At 40.6% G+C, this 16,768-nt stretch overlaps 1 protein-coding gene across 5 annotated transcripts in view; it reads left to right on the top strand.

Moving 5' to 3' along the window:
* Positions 1 to 16,768, top strand: part of esrrga (estrogen-related receptor gamma a) — a 165,203-nt gene that overhangs the window by 131,311 nt on the left and 17,124 nt on the right. For 4 of the 5 annotated variants that reach the window (XM_044346136.1, XM_044346144.1, XM_044346151.1 and 1 more), the window contains one exon: positions 514 to 696. In XM_044346136.1, coding sequence (XP_044202071.1) covers positions 514 to 696 — 183 coding nt within the window. The remainder of the gene's footprint in view (positions 1 to 513; positions 697 to 16,768) is intronic. The other variant, XM_044346127.1, reaches the window with a different exon arrangement.

Consider the following 16,768-nt stretch of genomic DNA (forward strand, 5'->3'; position numbering starts at 1 on the left):
GAAATGGCATAAAAACTGCAAACTGTCAGTAAACTGAAAAATACGGTATTATACTGTCTATAAAAAAGAATACATGTGTTGTTTAATCATTTTAATGGTTTAATTACATTTCAAGGTTTTTCAAAGTGCCAAACAAGTTTAACATTCTTCCAGTTGTACATTCATGTTTATATACATATTGTATATAAATTCATCACATATTGTCACATACTGAAAATATGTGTAACATCGAACATCATGATTGGTGTGTGCTGTATATTATACAGTCTACTGAATTGTATTGTTTGTTGATTTGATGCAATATGTCTGTTTCTTTCTCCTAGTGTAATGGCTGCTTTTTTGCGATACCTTTAGACATATGTGTTACCTAGCAGACCATGTTATCAGGGACTTTGCATATGACCTTTCTCATTTTTGCACCGGATTGGTGTGGAACAGCTTGTTGCCTAATATGGCAAATATTCACCATCTCTCTGTCTCTGTGTCTTTCTCCTTGTCTGGTGGTCATGTCAGTTGCCTTTGGCTGCCTTGCAGATAACAAAATCGTCTCTCACCTGCTGGTGGCTGAGCCAGAGAAGATTTACGCCATGCCTGACCCAACAGTACCAGACAGTGACATCAAGGCCCTGACTACGCTGTGTGACCTGGCGGACAGAGAGCTAGTGGTCAACATCGGCTGGGCCAAACATATCCCAGGTAGGGAAATAAAATGCTGACCCCTGACTTTGACACTGAACCTAATCTGATTCCATGTTGAGATACATACAGTATATAAGTAAAACATTTTTTACTCATGCTGTGTGAGTTTCCAGAGAGAGTACAAGGTTAACATCAACCGCTCCAGATGTCGTTCAGACACACTTAGATAATGTACCCACAAGTACACCTGGTGCTAAGGCATGACCTTTCACCCTAATCCTTGCACCCAGACAGTCTGAACTGTTGACTCCTCCAACTGGCCAATCAAAAGTCCTCACTGGTATCACACCTTCCCACACTTAACACACACACACACACAAAAATTCTGACCTTTTGAGCCAAACAGTGCAATCCCCTTACCTTTGATGTATTTTCATGTGTGTGCGCGTGTGTGTGCGTGTCTTTGCCTGAAGTCACTGAACCATTTATCTGATAAAGCCCTTTGAAACCACAAACTTTTCCCTTTTGTATGTGCTGGCATTAAAAGTCACAGTTACAAAAAGTGTCATACAAATCATTGGGTTTTCAGTTCGAAGCAAACAAAAGCAGTCTCCAGTCAGTGATATGATTAATGTTCCACCTTCAACCATTGCTGCTACAATACAACATTGCATGATGTAGAGAAGATCACAAAGTATGTTTTGGCACATGCTGTTAATTTGTTTATTATGTGGTGAGCATCCATTTAATGTTTTGGTGTGGCAACAATCTTAACCTAATATGTCAAACTAGAGATCTTTACAACAGAAGGTAATGTAATAGAAAGAAAAATAATTAAATCTAAATAAAATATAATGAACATTCTGATGATAAAGCAGTGATTACTGTTCTTGAGATAAACACAGTGGAATTGTGATAGCCTATAGCACATCTGTATCCCTCTTAAAGACCATCACTAAAAGAGAAGAAACTAGTTTAAGCCGCTTAATGTCTGCTTAGCGCTCTTTTTCTCTCTTAATCTGGTCAGAATTGGATCTGGAAAACGTACAAGATGAGATGATTGAAATAGATACAAATACACAAATCAGCCAAAACTAAAATAAATAATTTTTAAAAAAGAGAGCAAAAGACCAAGTTTGGGAATGAGGAATGTACGTAGCTGTAAAAACTAAAATGAAGAGTAAGACAGAGTATGAGACGTATGAGAGGGAGAGATGAAAACTATAATCTGGTTTTGGTTTTAGTGAGCGAGCCTGCTGTGACAGCAGAGAGGAGGGAAGAGCAGTGTCTCAGATTAACACAGATTAGCACAAAGATTAGTCCTATTGTCGTCCGGAATATGGTTATAGAATAGAATAGAAAATAAAAGAAGAGAATTGAATTACCTCCTGTTGCCACTGCTCAAACAGCATAGGGGGTTGTAACAGTATAGGGGGAAACACCAGATTAGAGGCATAAATACCATTCAGTCATGTTGTGTGAATCTATAACAATAAAGTCAATGGCATTGGATAACAGGGTCTCCAAATCACATGTATTATATCATATCAATAAATGTGAAAATAACAGGGAGAAAAAGAAAAAAATGGATGGAGAGGGAGAGAAAGAGAGATGGGAATATACATTGCTTCTTGTTAGTGTATTGATCAATGTGCTGCTATATGGACAGTAAGCAGACATATATATTGATCCAGATACCAAGTATAGCCCTTTGAATATTTATTTTTCTCTTTCAAAACAACATATGGCCTGACTCCAATACTATCTGCTTTCCTCTAATCGGCCTGTGATGCTTTTTCCTCCTGTCACTCTCTCCATACCTCTGGGATGCACCTTGAACATAAAAACACAAAATGAACTCACAGACACACACAAATATACACGCAAACATACACATTGTGTATTTTTAATGTATTGTTTTGCATTGGGTTTACTGTTTCCTTTACTCTCTACAAGTGCGTAGACTGAGTTAACCAGGTTATGTGCTGGGCTTAGGCTCTGTGTGTGTGTGTGTGTGTGTGTGTGTGTGTGTGTGTGTGTGTGTGTGTGTGTGTGTGTGTGTGTGTGTGTGTGTGTGTGTGCGTGCGCACGTTAGCGTGTGCGTGCAGCTTTCTGTGTGGAGGGAGCGAAGCGCAACGATTGCCTGGCGGTGGAGAGAAGATGGCGTGATTAGATGAACGAGAAAGGCAATCCACTGCTCACAGAGAAAGATAGAACTCTTCATCTTCCAAGTGTGTGCGTCTGTGTGTGCGTGAGTGAGTGTGTGTGATGTGAACACCTTATGAAATCCTCACTGTTTACAACACTGAACACTGATCTAGTACTAACACACACACACACACAAACACACACACACACACACACAAAGTGATCTACTGTTGGGTGGAAAGGATTGTCAGAGTGAAATACGCCTCCTCAACATTCTTTATCAGCCTCTTACACACACACACAAACACACACACAAAAGGCAAACAATAAAGAGACTACAGTGACATAAGTCTTGAATAGAATAGAATAGAATAGAATAGAATAGAATAGAATAGACCTGTTAACCTTCTTGGAGCTGTCTTGTTTCATGTCTTGTGAACTGTGTGTGTGTGTGTGTGTGTGTGTGTGTGTGTGTGAAAGAGAGAGAGAGACTGACTATGCGCAGGGTGTACTTGTGAACACACGTGCACACATCTTTGCTCGCCATGGTACAGTAATTTTTTTAATCAAATTGATGGAGAGAGACAGAGAGACAAAGATAAAAAAGACAGAGGCAAAGAGAGGAGAGGTGAAGCCAATTTATGCTTCATGATATGGCTGCGCGGCGCTGCGTACACACACACACACACACACACACACAGGCTGCTAACAGTGGTAACAACGTGTCAAGGCGAGCGCCAGGCAGCTAATTTGAAGTCATTAGATGTCTGCCGTACTGGCAACAATTTGTTACGCGCACACACGCACAAACACACACGCAAAAACACATCACATACACACACTGAGTTAAGAGCCGTCTGCGGATAGCGAGGAGGCTAAATTGTAAACTAATTTAAACATCACTCAGCGTTAGAGAGGCTGCCTGCAAGACAGGCCCCTGGATAACAAGGCTAGGGTGCGTGTGTGTGTGTGTGTGTGTGTGTGTGTGTGTGTGTGTGTGTGTGTGTGTGTGTGTGTGTGCATGTTGCTAGTCATGTTTGACACACAGACTCACCCAACCTTAGAGACTTGTGACAACACACACACATATCTCTTTGATTGGTTCTTTTATTCTAAGGCTACATGTGTATGTGTGTGTGCACATTTCCATACTGATATGGCATATATGCAAACATTTGATATGTCATTAGGAGAGGAAAATGAGGTTTCAGACAGAGTGTGTGTCTCTTGATATCCCACAAAGCTTAGGAAACTAACCCACACGTGAATCTCACACATGCACTAGTGTGTGTGTGTGTGTGTGTGTAAAGAGAGAGATGAAACGCATTGAAATACACACAAACACAAAAACACTGACAAGTTTTAAAAGCCTTATGCTGGTAAAGACTGTGGGAAACGAGTGACCCCCTCAGACATACACACACGTACACGCACACACACAATACAGTATCATACAAATATATGAGCAGTATACCATCACTCTCAGGAAACTGTGGGTATGTAGAAATATCATTGGAGTTATTATTCAGAGGGCGTGAAAGGCCTTGGTGTCCAATAATATGGATTAGTGAAGAGAAGATCTCATTTTAATAGCTCTCAAAAATACAACTCCAGTTGCATATTATGCTGCATGTCTTAGTCAAGTGTGTGTGTGTGTGTGTGTGTGTGTGTCGGTGTTTGAAGGAGGAACGAGGAGCGGTCAGGTGAGAGGAGGAGAAAAGCAAATATTTAAACAGGAGCGAATGAGAGTGAATTAAAAGAAAGAAAGGCCATTCAAAATGAGCCATTTATCTGCCTGTAGAATTAGTCTTTTCATCCTCTCTTTTCTGTTCTCTTACTCCCTCATCCCTTCTCTCTCTCTCTGTCTTTCTCCCTCACTCTCTCCCTCTCCATAATAACTAAATGACTACCGGGCAGTCATGCTAGCAGCTCTTATCTAGACCTGTGGACACAAAAGGGGAAAGACAGACAGGCGAGCACTTGACTTGACGAAAGAGCAAGGAACGAACAAATGAACGAATCAACGAACAAGAGCCAGAACCTATAACACAGTCTATTTTACCAGAACCAGGGGCCTTGCCATTAGTGCTTTTTTTTACACCCCCCTCCCCCATTCTTTATTCAAGAAAGAAATTGCTCTCAGGCCGCACCACACTCCCCCCCACTATTCTCTTGCCTCCCTATCTCTTCTTACTTGCTCTTTCTTTTCTTACAGTCTTTCCCCTTCTCTTTCTTTCGTTCCCCTTTCAATTTTGACACTCAGGATAAGCGGTCTATGTGTCGGCAGTAACACAGTATGATTGAGCTGTAAAAATGGGGGAAGGGAGGTGAAGGAGGGTGGCTGTCGGTCCATTCATTTAATCGGTCTTTATGGAGATAGGGGAGAAAGGGTTTGAGTGGTGGTGGTGATGGGATAGTAGGTGAAGATGGAAGTCCTCTCGCGTCACGTTCTCCATGCTTCTCTTTATTTGTCCAGTAATTTATTGGCATGTCTCTTCTTTCTCTCTCTCCCTCTTACTCTCTGTTTGGATTTAGATATGAGCATGGGTATTGAAATACCTCATAGTGATGCTGAACGAAGAGCGAACATGATGTAGATGATTTGTAACCGCTGTCTCATGTCAGTGATGGTGATTGTTAGCAGCATCCCATAGAGTTTGACATTTGCTGCCACCAAGATGTTGCTTTTCCTTGCTTCTGTCATGGGTTTTATTTTTAACTTAACCAATGACAGTAAAGATGCTGAGTGTGTTTGACTTGTTCTGCCATGTTACACTGAGAAAAAAGTACGACTGCTTCCCTGTTTTATGTCATTAAGTAACCCAACGGATTACCTACATCATTCACACAGTGTGAAGTTCAGCGTAGAGGCCTTTAGTGATGGTTAGTGTTTAGCATTATTATGATGTACAAAACCATCATTTGCAATGACTTTGCACTTTGAATAAATTTGACTTTGATGATCCTGATGTGAGATTTGGCTTATGCACAGCAATTTGACTAAGCATTGATTAAATCAGGAAGACATTTCCTACAGCCCAGGTATTTTAAGGATATCTTTAAAACACTTAGTGCTTTTTGAAACACGCACATGCCAGAATGGCACTCTCCTTATTTCTAAAAAGCTGAGCAAGTAAGGCAGTACATTTCTCTCTAGCCACTTATTACATAACACCTGTGGAGTTCCTCAAGGCTCAATCTTAGGTCCCATTCTTCTTTTTTAGTCATGCTGATGACAAAGAGTGCTGAGTAGTACAGTACGCAAGCAATGAAGCTCAATTAGAATAAACTTCAGAAGAAGTTTCATACTCCTGACCTGCCCTAATATGTCGCACCAGATTCATAATGAACTTGAGTCCTTTTGTTGGTCAACAAATGTAAATCAATCTGCCAGAAATGTATTACTTTACTGTTTTATGATTATATTGTTATGATTTGTTTGCTATAGACATTAATAATTGTGATTCATATCACTATCAATGATGACATTACTTTGATTACTTACTCTGTGATTGTTGGGAAATATCCAGGAGAAAGGAAAGGAAGGAGAATGGTGAACTGAAGAGGAGAGATATAAGGGAGAGAAGGAAATGGGAGGAGAATGGAAAGCAGGGAGGTCACATACATTACCAGAGTATAACCTAGATACTCCCTAAGAGCCTTTAACACAATACTATTCTGACCCGATGGCTAAATATCCCCCACCTCTTCAACCTCTCATGTGACCTTTCTCTTTCTCTCTCTCTCTACCTCTGTCACTCTGTTGCTCTCCCTCTTTTTCTCCCTCTCTGACCTGACCTCCCACCCTCTCTCTCCATGGTATCCTTAACCTCTTCATTATAAGTCAACCTCATCTCTCAACCCCTTTCCCACCCACGCCTCCCACCTACCCTCTTAGCTCATCCCCCCAGCCAACCATCCTCATTCTCCTCCTTCTTGGTTCTGTCTGCATGTATCCCCTGCAGATACAGCAATCAGGGTTTGAGTCCAAATCCAGCTATAGATTTTGAAACAGTACGATCGACAGCCCATCAGTCTGATTGCTCATTCAAACGTGCCTTTGTACTAACAATGGTACAACATAGCATTCTCAGTAAAACGCCCAATAAGCAAAGCCCTCCCTAATCTTTTTCTGTTGTGCTCTTTCTCTTTGGGCCATATAATAAATGGGTTTCATTTAGTGATTCAGTCAACCAGTCAACCTGTTTGCCATTCAGACTGCCAGAAAAGTCAGTCAGTTAGCCAATCAGTCAGTCAAGTAACTACACAGCCGGTCAATCAGCCAGAAAGACAGCCACTCAGTCACCAAATATTGATTAATAGAAGTGTCCTGCTCCTTTTAGCAAATCAAATGTTGAGTCTCAGCTGCCAAGGGGAACTTCTACATGCGCACACACTCACACACTTGCACATGAATACACATGGATATTCACATCCTTGACTGTGAATCTGCAGCTCACTAAATTAACTCTGACACTCATTATAACACTTCACAGTGAGCTCCAGAAGATGCAGAACAGCACTGTGTGTGTGTGTGTGTGTGTGTGTGTGTGGTGAGCGAGGAATGTAACAGCCCAGACTGGTGGTGATGTCACTCTTCTTCGGCCCTCCTCATTAAGTCTGGTGATGTCATCAATCAGCAAAGAGGTTGTTGGGCTTTGGGTCAGAGAGTGGTAAATCAGAAGAGAAACATCTCTCCACCACACTCACACACATACACACACACTCACGCACACACATTTCTCTCTTTCAATTGTTAAATCAATAAGCTTTATTGGCATGAAACTTTTGAAACAATATTGCCTCCTCCTGTCTATTTCTTTCCTCTCTCTTTGGTCCTCATTGTACTCCTCTCACTTCATCTTTCAGTCTGTCTCTCTCACTCAGTACCATTACCATTCTGCAATAAAATGCCAGGTCCAGTACACCTGTAAACTCATGAAAATGTACATATGGAAATACACACAGACACACACAGACGCACAAACAAATTTGCCCCCATTCTGTCAGCAAACACTAGTTCACCTTGACAATCGCAGCATGCTGGGTGCCTTCTCAACACACAAACACAACAGGTAAACATACAATACATTCACATAGACACAAACAAGACATGTGTGTAGACATACAGTGTGTAACATGCACATGGGAGTATTCAAGAAAACAGATTAAGTTTTTATAAGTAGTGTAGTCATGCAAAGAAAGATTTGTAGGAAAAGTTGAACATTTTTGAAACAAGTTTTAAAGGTGCAAATGTTTAATATGTTAAATGTTATGGTAGAAAATTGAATTACAGGACTTTTGGAGATATTCACATTTAATGTCTGATAGTTGATCACATGATATCAATTCTGTACATGAAGTGAATTAATCTGAGATGGTTTTCAGTTGCCTGAACATAATTATTAAAGCCATAATCAGCCTTCATTTGCTAGTTTAGTTAGATACTAAAGGGTTCAAACAATTATATTCAATCAATGTTTTGTTCTTATGCTGATTTGTTTTTAAAATACGCAATTCATAGGAGACAAGCTTGCTTTTGTAGCGTACCCTTTCCAGTCAGTAAAGTTGAAGAGGATAAGAAACTTTATGGGCAGCACTATGTCTTCTTTGATGTAATATAACTGACTCTGACTTTTCCATATTCTAACAAGATTCAACTCATAAATATGACTTTATTAGGATCTGAATTAGAATTTGATTTAGTCCCTTGCCTTGGTCAATTTTATTTCTTTTGTGCTCTCTGATATGTATCTTCATATGTGTGTTTCCAGTCGCTGTTGATTTTCTCTGAGCTCTGTTGGGCGTGTTTGATTTCCATTTCTGCTCATCCCTCAGCTACATAACACATTTAGAGGCTGATGCCTTGGTTTCAAGTATGTGTGTTTGTTTATGTGTGTGTGTGCGTGTGTGTTTCATTGTCCACATTGGTGCAAAACAGACATCTTATCTTCCAGTGCACCACCACCATGGCCACTTCTTGCAGCCCATACAAACAAACACACCCCTGTTTGCAGATGAAAACAAATATTGATGAAATCAAATTAGGAAAAGAATATTTGATATTTGATCTTAATGTTTGGATTAAGTTGGGCTTTCTTTATTGGATTAAGCCTGTGTGTGTGGAAGTATGTCATCAATACGAGAAAAGGGAGGAGGGAAAACATTTCCTTTTTCTGTGCATTGCTTTTCTTCTTTCTTGTCTTCTTTGTCTTTTTCTTGCATTGACGTTTTGTTCCAGTGTTTCTGTCATTCTAGTGCTTTGGGTAAAATATGATTAGATCTGCTAGGTGGTTTTAATCTGTGATCTTTTTTTTCTGATGTAGAAATCAAGAAAAAATCAACAAAACATTTTGTAAAATTATCTTAAAAATGTTTCCCCACACCGCAATATGAATTGAATTTCCAAAATAGGACCCACATTTTGTTAAAATGAATGCAGCAGAACAGAGTGCCGAGGCATGATAACACTATAATACTGATAGTATTAGTCACTGCAATGCCTATGTACTTTACAATAAATAGATATGAAAACATTATATGTAAGCCATAAAAAGTGTCTCAGAAATGTTGCCTCCCACAGTTTCTTTACTCTGTGGTGATGTATGATTAAGTTTTTTACACCAAATTTGATGTTTTGACGAATACACACACACACAAACGCACATACATATTCAGTGTCTGAGGGCACGTTCACTCTGTGTTGACTCTCCTGTCTGTCCGATGCCCTGTGTTTGTTTTGTCATCACAGTGTTGACAGTGTTTCCATGACGATGTGTCTATAATGACACTCAAACACACACACAGTTTTAGGGGCCTGCCTTAAAAAAAAACACACATTGTTTTGCACACACTCAACACATACATCCACAAAGAATAACACTTGTATTAGCTCCGTCAGGTCACACCTTGGTGGTGACACACACCTTATGCCTTTAGAGAAGAGCAACACACAACTCTTGCTTCACACATGGTACCAGCTGCCGCTGTCACTGCATCCATGTGTGTCACACATGTCAGACTGGCATTTAAAATGAAAAATAACTAAAAAAAAAAAAAAAAAAAAAAGAAAAAACAGCTGTCACTTGAAGAGCAGTGGCAGCCTAAAGTAGTAGAGTAGTGTGCAAAAGGAAAATGTGGTAACAGTACCTGTACAAAGATAAGCACACAAGTGAATAAAATAACTGTAAATTATCATACTGATTTAAAAAGTGGCGTCTGATTAAAAAAAAAAGTTTTTTTTCTGAACAGCCTCTCATTAAAAGCATGCCTAATAGGTTTGATTCTAGTTTCTAAAACAATTTTGAGTCATGAAAGGCATTCAGTAGCTAGATGTGTTTCAGCTCAAGTAAAAGTGAGAAAAAAACACAAATATTGAAGTCGTGAGATTTGTGCTCAGCAGCCCATCGCTGTTTTTCTTATTAGTTTGATTACATTAGCAAATCAAATTCATTTGTCTATCAGCCTTTGAGACACAGACTGCAATCTGAGTACACTGACTAATCTGCATCAAATAATGTCTGTCACAGACACACACACAAAACACACACCAGAGAAGCCAAATACATAGATAGGCATGCACACAAGCCTGCGTACACAAACACATACATCAAAAACACACCCGTTAACACACAAATGTACACGTCTAAACGTACACATAGCCACACAGTGTATGTGCACAAATACACACACACACACACGGGCGTGCACAGTTTTATAATATGTGACATCAGATGAGCAGTAACAAATAAATCAGCACACCATCTGAGCCCATCATCATCTAAGTCATCACTAGCAAACAGTCAGCTTTTACTACTTTCAATTTGCTTTTGTGTTTGTGTGTGTGTGTGTGTGTGTGTGTGTGTGTGTGTGTGTGTGTGTGTGTGTGTTTGAGAAAGAGCAAGAGAGGCAGAGAGAGAGAGAGATGATGTGATGTGATATGATATGATATGCTAGCGGGGCATAAAGATAGATGATCATAATTACGCACAGGCCAAACTCCATTTCAAATCATCATCATCCTATTCTATCTGTTAGAGCGCACATGTACACACACACACACACACCACGCACACGCACACTCATACACACATACCAAAAGCAATATAAAAAGTTCACACACATACAGCACACATACATATAGAGATTCACAGACACACATATCACACACCTATGCATGCAGCAAATCTAGTGGAAGGAGGGACAGGCTTGTCATGGCATCACATTATTTCTGTCGGTTCATGCAAAGTTCACAGACAGGCATGAAATAGTTATTCTCTCTCTCTCTCTCTCTCTGTCTATTTATGTATTTACCTTTCCTTACTGTTTTCTGTCTGCATCTTCCCTTTTCTCTGCTTTGTCTTTTTCTCATCCCTTTTTCTTATTCTCTCTCCTCAGTCCCTCCGTTTCTCCACCTACCATTGTTCCTCCCTTCTTCTTTCCTCTCTTTCTCTCACCCCCTTTATTGCTCCTCACCTTCTTCCTTCTTTCTCTTCTCTCTCTTTTTGCTCTTCCTTCTACCACCTTGCCCCTTTCTTCTCCCTCTCTCTCTTTCTCTCTCTCTCTCTTTCTTTCTCTCTCTCCCGTCCTCCATCCATCGTTCTTAAATAGTCTGGGGGATTCATCCTTTCCATCAGGGAATAAGCAGGTGGGAAAATGGGATTGGAGCGTGCCTGTCACCAGCTGGGGACGACTTATGGCCTGTGCACACACAACAAACACACACACACACACACGCACACACACAGGGAAATTATAGAAATATTATATACATATAAAAACACAAAAAACAGGCACACCTCATGCACATATACAAGAAAACACCTGCAGATAGGCTGAGCCTGCCCCTTTACCTGTCCTGACGGTCAAATTTGCTCAATAACTCAAGGCATAAACTTGCTAAATGTTCTTTGTGTTCAGTCTGAACAAACCTGTAAGGAAACAGAAACTCAGACAGGATGCTACATGATCAAAATACTGCTGTGACATGGTATACTACACTCCACATATTTGTCCCTTCACTTCCTCTTTTTCAAGTTCAAATACAACTTAAATGTGTTCACTCTCAACTGTTGACTTATTTCTTATTTTTAGATATTCAAAGATCTATGTTGAAAACTGTGTGTGTGTGTGTGTGTGTGTGTGTGTGTGTGTGTGTGTGTGTGTGTGCGCGCATGCAGCAATACATCCCTATATACGTGTGTCACTTCCCACCTGCTATGTGGCAAAGGACCATGAGCTGTAGTCTCAGTGCTTCATCGTGCATTCACATGTACACACAAAACACACACAGCAGTAATAATGCGTGTATTTTTGTGTCTATTTAATCTTGATGGGATGTTTCATCTGCAGGCTGCTATCACAGCTGGCTGCCTTATTGTCTGGGTCAGACTGATGGGGATGTGTGTGAGTGTATGTGTGTCTCTTTGTGTGTGTGTGTGTGTGTGGGCGGGCTTGCCTGTATGCACATTTTCCAGTTTTCCAGTTTGTGTCCCTCTATTTTGTCTGCATACACGTGTATGTACCTACAACTGTTTGTGTGCCCTTATGAGAGCAGACACATTTCTCTTGTGCATCTAAATGCTACATATCTACATGAACAATATCTACAAACAGTATGCAAGTGTGTGCATTGTGCATGTGTGTGTGCTGTCCATCAAGCCACACACACAGCCGTACCAAACCATTGGCTTGGTTGCTGATGATGACATATGAGTTCCTGGCCTTGGTAATGGCTGTTAAATCTCATAATTACACGCTTCTTTATTGCAATGCATAATGACCCCGCAGCACTATTGGACAATTAATTAAGATTTTCAGCCCAGGCTTTTTCAGGCCCAGATGAGGAGGTGGAATGAGGTCTAATGTTCTTGTCTTCGAGCTAGGACATTAAGGCATGATGCTGTAGGGAAGAAGGCTGTTTCTCTGTGTGCATTCGTTTTCATCTCTGTCTTTCTCTCAGTCTGTCTCTCTCTCTCTTCATTCCTCTGTTGTTGAACCCTCAATGCTTGTCCTGGATGATGATATTTGAGACCATATCTCTAATCTGTGAATGGTAAATTAATCCCTGTGGAGTTTCTACGGTTCTCTCTATGGAAAGCTACGGGGGATTAGGAAGATAGAATCAACACAGCCTCATAATCTCATATAGAGACACCTGGCCGGGACAGAGACCATTGGGTTTTGTTTTAAAGCCACAATCAGCAAATTTTTATTCATATATCAATAGTGTTCTAGCAAAGAAAAAACAATTGTTGAACAGTTTCTACAAAAATGTAGAAACTGCCCACAAATCTGTCTCTTTGAATTTTTCGTGCAAAATGATGTTTGTGACAGTGATAGAGAAGATAAAGTTGACATAAAAGAATTTTATTTCATCATCTTTTGTCCAATTTGACAATAAAAGCTGTGTCCTGCCCAAGGGTCTAGATAGCAGAGCATTCCATTTGATGATGCTTGGACTATGGATTTTGTCTTTTCAGGAGAATATGTTATCGCAGGATATTGTTCTGAAAAGGTAATCCGACGAGAGATCAATAGACTGTCACAACCCAGTTAATTGAACAAGCTGGGAAAATGAATTCATCACAGACTAGGTATAGACAGATAGAAAGATAGATAGATAGATAAATAGATAGACAGAGCTCTCTTTTTCACCATTTCCATGTAGAGAAATTGTGGTGATGAAATCCTTAAAATTTGGATGTGGTGCACAGTATTGCCAACAAAGAGGGACTCGTTCTTTGTGTGTCTCATGACACCACAGACATGCTGTGACTTTCCCTGAGGTATAGATTTTGATGTAAGGTCTAATCAGTGTCTTGGTGTGTTTCCTGACGAAGCTCTTGGGTAAGTGGCAAAATATCTTTAAAACAAATCTGGCTGCATTTTACTGAGTCCAATATCCCAGGACCCAGAAATTTTAGACAAACAAATATCCACATTATGTCCTCTTTATTCTTAATATCTGATTACTTTTTTTCCAACACCTTTTTGACCATTTTTCAACTCTCGTTGTCTGTTTTTTGTCTGCAAAACTGTCTGTCAGCAGTGTCTGTGTGTGTGTGATAGTGAGACAGAGAGCGTTGGTGTGTCTAAGCTTCTCAGTTGTGTGTACACATGGTTAATTCCCCTGACAGATTTTTGCACACATGCACATGCTCACACACACACACACACAAAGTGGTCATTCCTGCCTGCATCAGCATTGTATTGTTGGAGGGAAGGGCAGGATGCAGAGGTAGAGGATGAAAGGAGGATGGACGGATTGAGTGAAAGAAAAAGTTAAGAAGGAAGATAAGAAAACCAATGCTAGAAAACAGAAACTGGAGAAATTAGTTATTGTACACAAGGTTTATTTCTCTAATAAATTCTCAAGCAGAGCGGAACATTGTCACACAGTCAATAGAGTCAAGAAGACATGGCCCCAGCGGAGCTAGCACTGGCACATGCCTGCACACACTCACTCACACACTCTTTGACACAGCCCTGGTGGAGCTAGAAGTGGGTAATTAAAATGTAAATATTGATATTTTATCATTTGAAACAGCTCCACTGCAATGCTCTTAATGTCACTCCATCTGCCGTCTCCACAGAGACTTGGGGTTGCCCTCGACGATCGACTGCCCCCACCCAAGCAACCCCGCCACGGCAACAGCTACAACACTCGACAACCATCTCCGTGTTGCCACGTTTCCATTTTGGGTCTAATTAAGTGTTAAATATTAGCACCCGCAACCACAGAGGCAGCACACACCACACATGCACACACAGCGAATACAACACACAGTCCTCCTCTCCTCTGCTGTCTCTCCCTATCACGCACACACACACATACACACACACAAACTCACAGAGCACTCATCTCCACTACAGCAATGGGAAGATTTTAAGTGTTAATCTTGCAGTGCTGCTGATGGTGTCTAATGTATGCAATTAACAGTCAGCCAGGGCTGAGGGTTTGGTAATTAGCTGGCTGTTCACACTGATTAGAGGCTACCGCAACCCTATGACTGCTCCACTCTCCCCGAGGCCGCACAGAGAAAAATGGGGGATGTGGTTGAAGGAGAGGGGGAGGGTGGAAGGGTAAAGAAATAGAGAAAAGATATTTTGGCCAACAATATGAGAGGGGATGAAGGTGAAGGTGATTACGCAGGCTCGTGTGTTAGAGAAATTACTGATTTTGTATCAGATTCATTCCATATTTGTCAATAAAATGTCAGTCCGTACTGTCTATTATTACTTGACTGTAACTCAAAACAAATGCAGACACGGTTGAGTCAAACAGGCATTATTTTTTTTTACAATAAAATAAGATTAACCATCAGCAAAACCTGACCCTAAAACTGGTCTTCAACAAGACCGTTTCAGATTACAAACAACACCAAATCATGTAACAAAGTAAACAAAGCAGTGTGACTTCAATTGTTAAGGGACTCTATTCTCACTTTAAATAATTCAACATAACCTGAACACACACAAAAAATCTGACCAAAACCTGACCCAGATAGAAGTGACAACAATTTATACGAACAAATTTCATACTGTGAGAACATGAACTGAATACTGTATTTTTGAGAAGAGAGACATATGGAGGAAAGATGCTAAAATCAATCACTCACCGTCTTGTTTTTGGTACATACAAACAACAAGACACTGAGTGTAGAAAACATAGCGGCACATTAGCTTCAATATCCCAGAATGCAGAGGATTTCTGGTCAATTTACGTGCTCCCAGTTCATGATGGTCTGCAGGTGGTTTCAAATACAACAGTGGTTATTGCACCTGATTGGGAAGTGTTCATTTTCAGTGGCCTCAGTTTCCTCAGTCTTTATGCACCCAGTGGAGATAGACATATCACTGTGCATGCAGCAAAACTAGTGGAAAGAGGGACAGACACACAGTTCTGATACACTGGTAGGATTTTGATAGAGCAAAGCATAGTAATTTTTCTGAAAATGAAAGATAAAACTCAATTTATGAAATGCACTTTCATATAGTATCATCTCTATGTATTGTATTGAGCAAAGTGTCAATACACGTATGTATACAAGTGTATAAGAGTGTGTGTGTGTCCTATGTGTAAGTGTGTCTTTAAGCCCTTCTAAATTAGCTGGTTCTCTGGGTAGATTTGTTTCCATCTCGTTGCGCATCTCTGTGTAATTGGGTCAGCTGGTGGATGTGTGTGTGTGTATGTGTGTGTGTGTGTGTGTGTGGATCTTGTGTGTGTTGTTTCAGCATGGCCAAAGCCATCACAGGGGGTCTGTGTTCATTTGGGCTGGCGTCTGGCCGTATGGTACAAAACAGTTTGAGGTGTGCACGCAGACACACACAGAAACACACACTCAAACATACCCTGAAAAAGCATCACAAGGGAGCACTTGCGTTACACAGCATGCAACAATGTGCCCAGTAAAACAAATTTAAACACAAACATGTACAGAAAGTGGTATGAGAGAGAGAGCACTGGAGCCATGTAACACAGCGCATACAGAACAAACAGACACACACATGCAGGGCAGCGATGTGCTGGTAACTGCTGGAAACTTCACGTGTCCTAATGCAATCTCTATCTCAGTGGGCCAGGAGACTTAAATCTGTCCCCTGCAGAACACAATACGTGTACACGCTGCACATAGACAATCCTCTGTTCTCCTCTCAACTACAATCATAAAACAGTTTACAACACAGTTATCATTCCTGACTGAAGGAAATACCGCTTTTAAAATCCTTTCTCCTGAAACGACAGTATTCTTTCTCCTACAGTACACATCTAGATTCCCTAAGAGTGGTTAGTGTGAATTCAATTTTGCTGCATTGTGTTACATTTCTGTGACAATGTGTGAAGCTTATTCTTACTCTCTTGAGTGTGTGAATCTTTGCTGTTACATTGTTGAGACAGACCGAGAAGTTTCTTGTTAAACGTGTCCCGAGGCCATGATCATATAGGACAGAGCACAGTGTCATTGGTGACAGAGTAAGC

The sequence above is a fragment of the Thunnus albacares genome, chromosome 1, assembly GCF_914725855.1.
Source record: "Thunnus albacares chromosome 1, fThuAlb1.1, whole genome shotgun sequence".
NCBI classification, from domain to species: Eukaryota; Metazoa; Chordata; class Actinopteri; order Scombriformes; family Scombridae; genus Thunnus; species Thunnus albacares.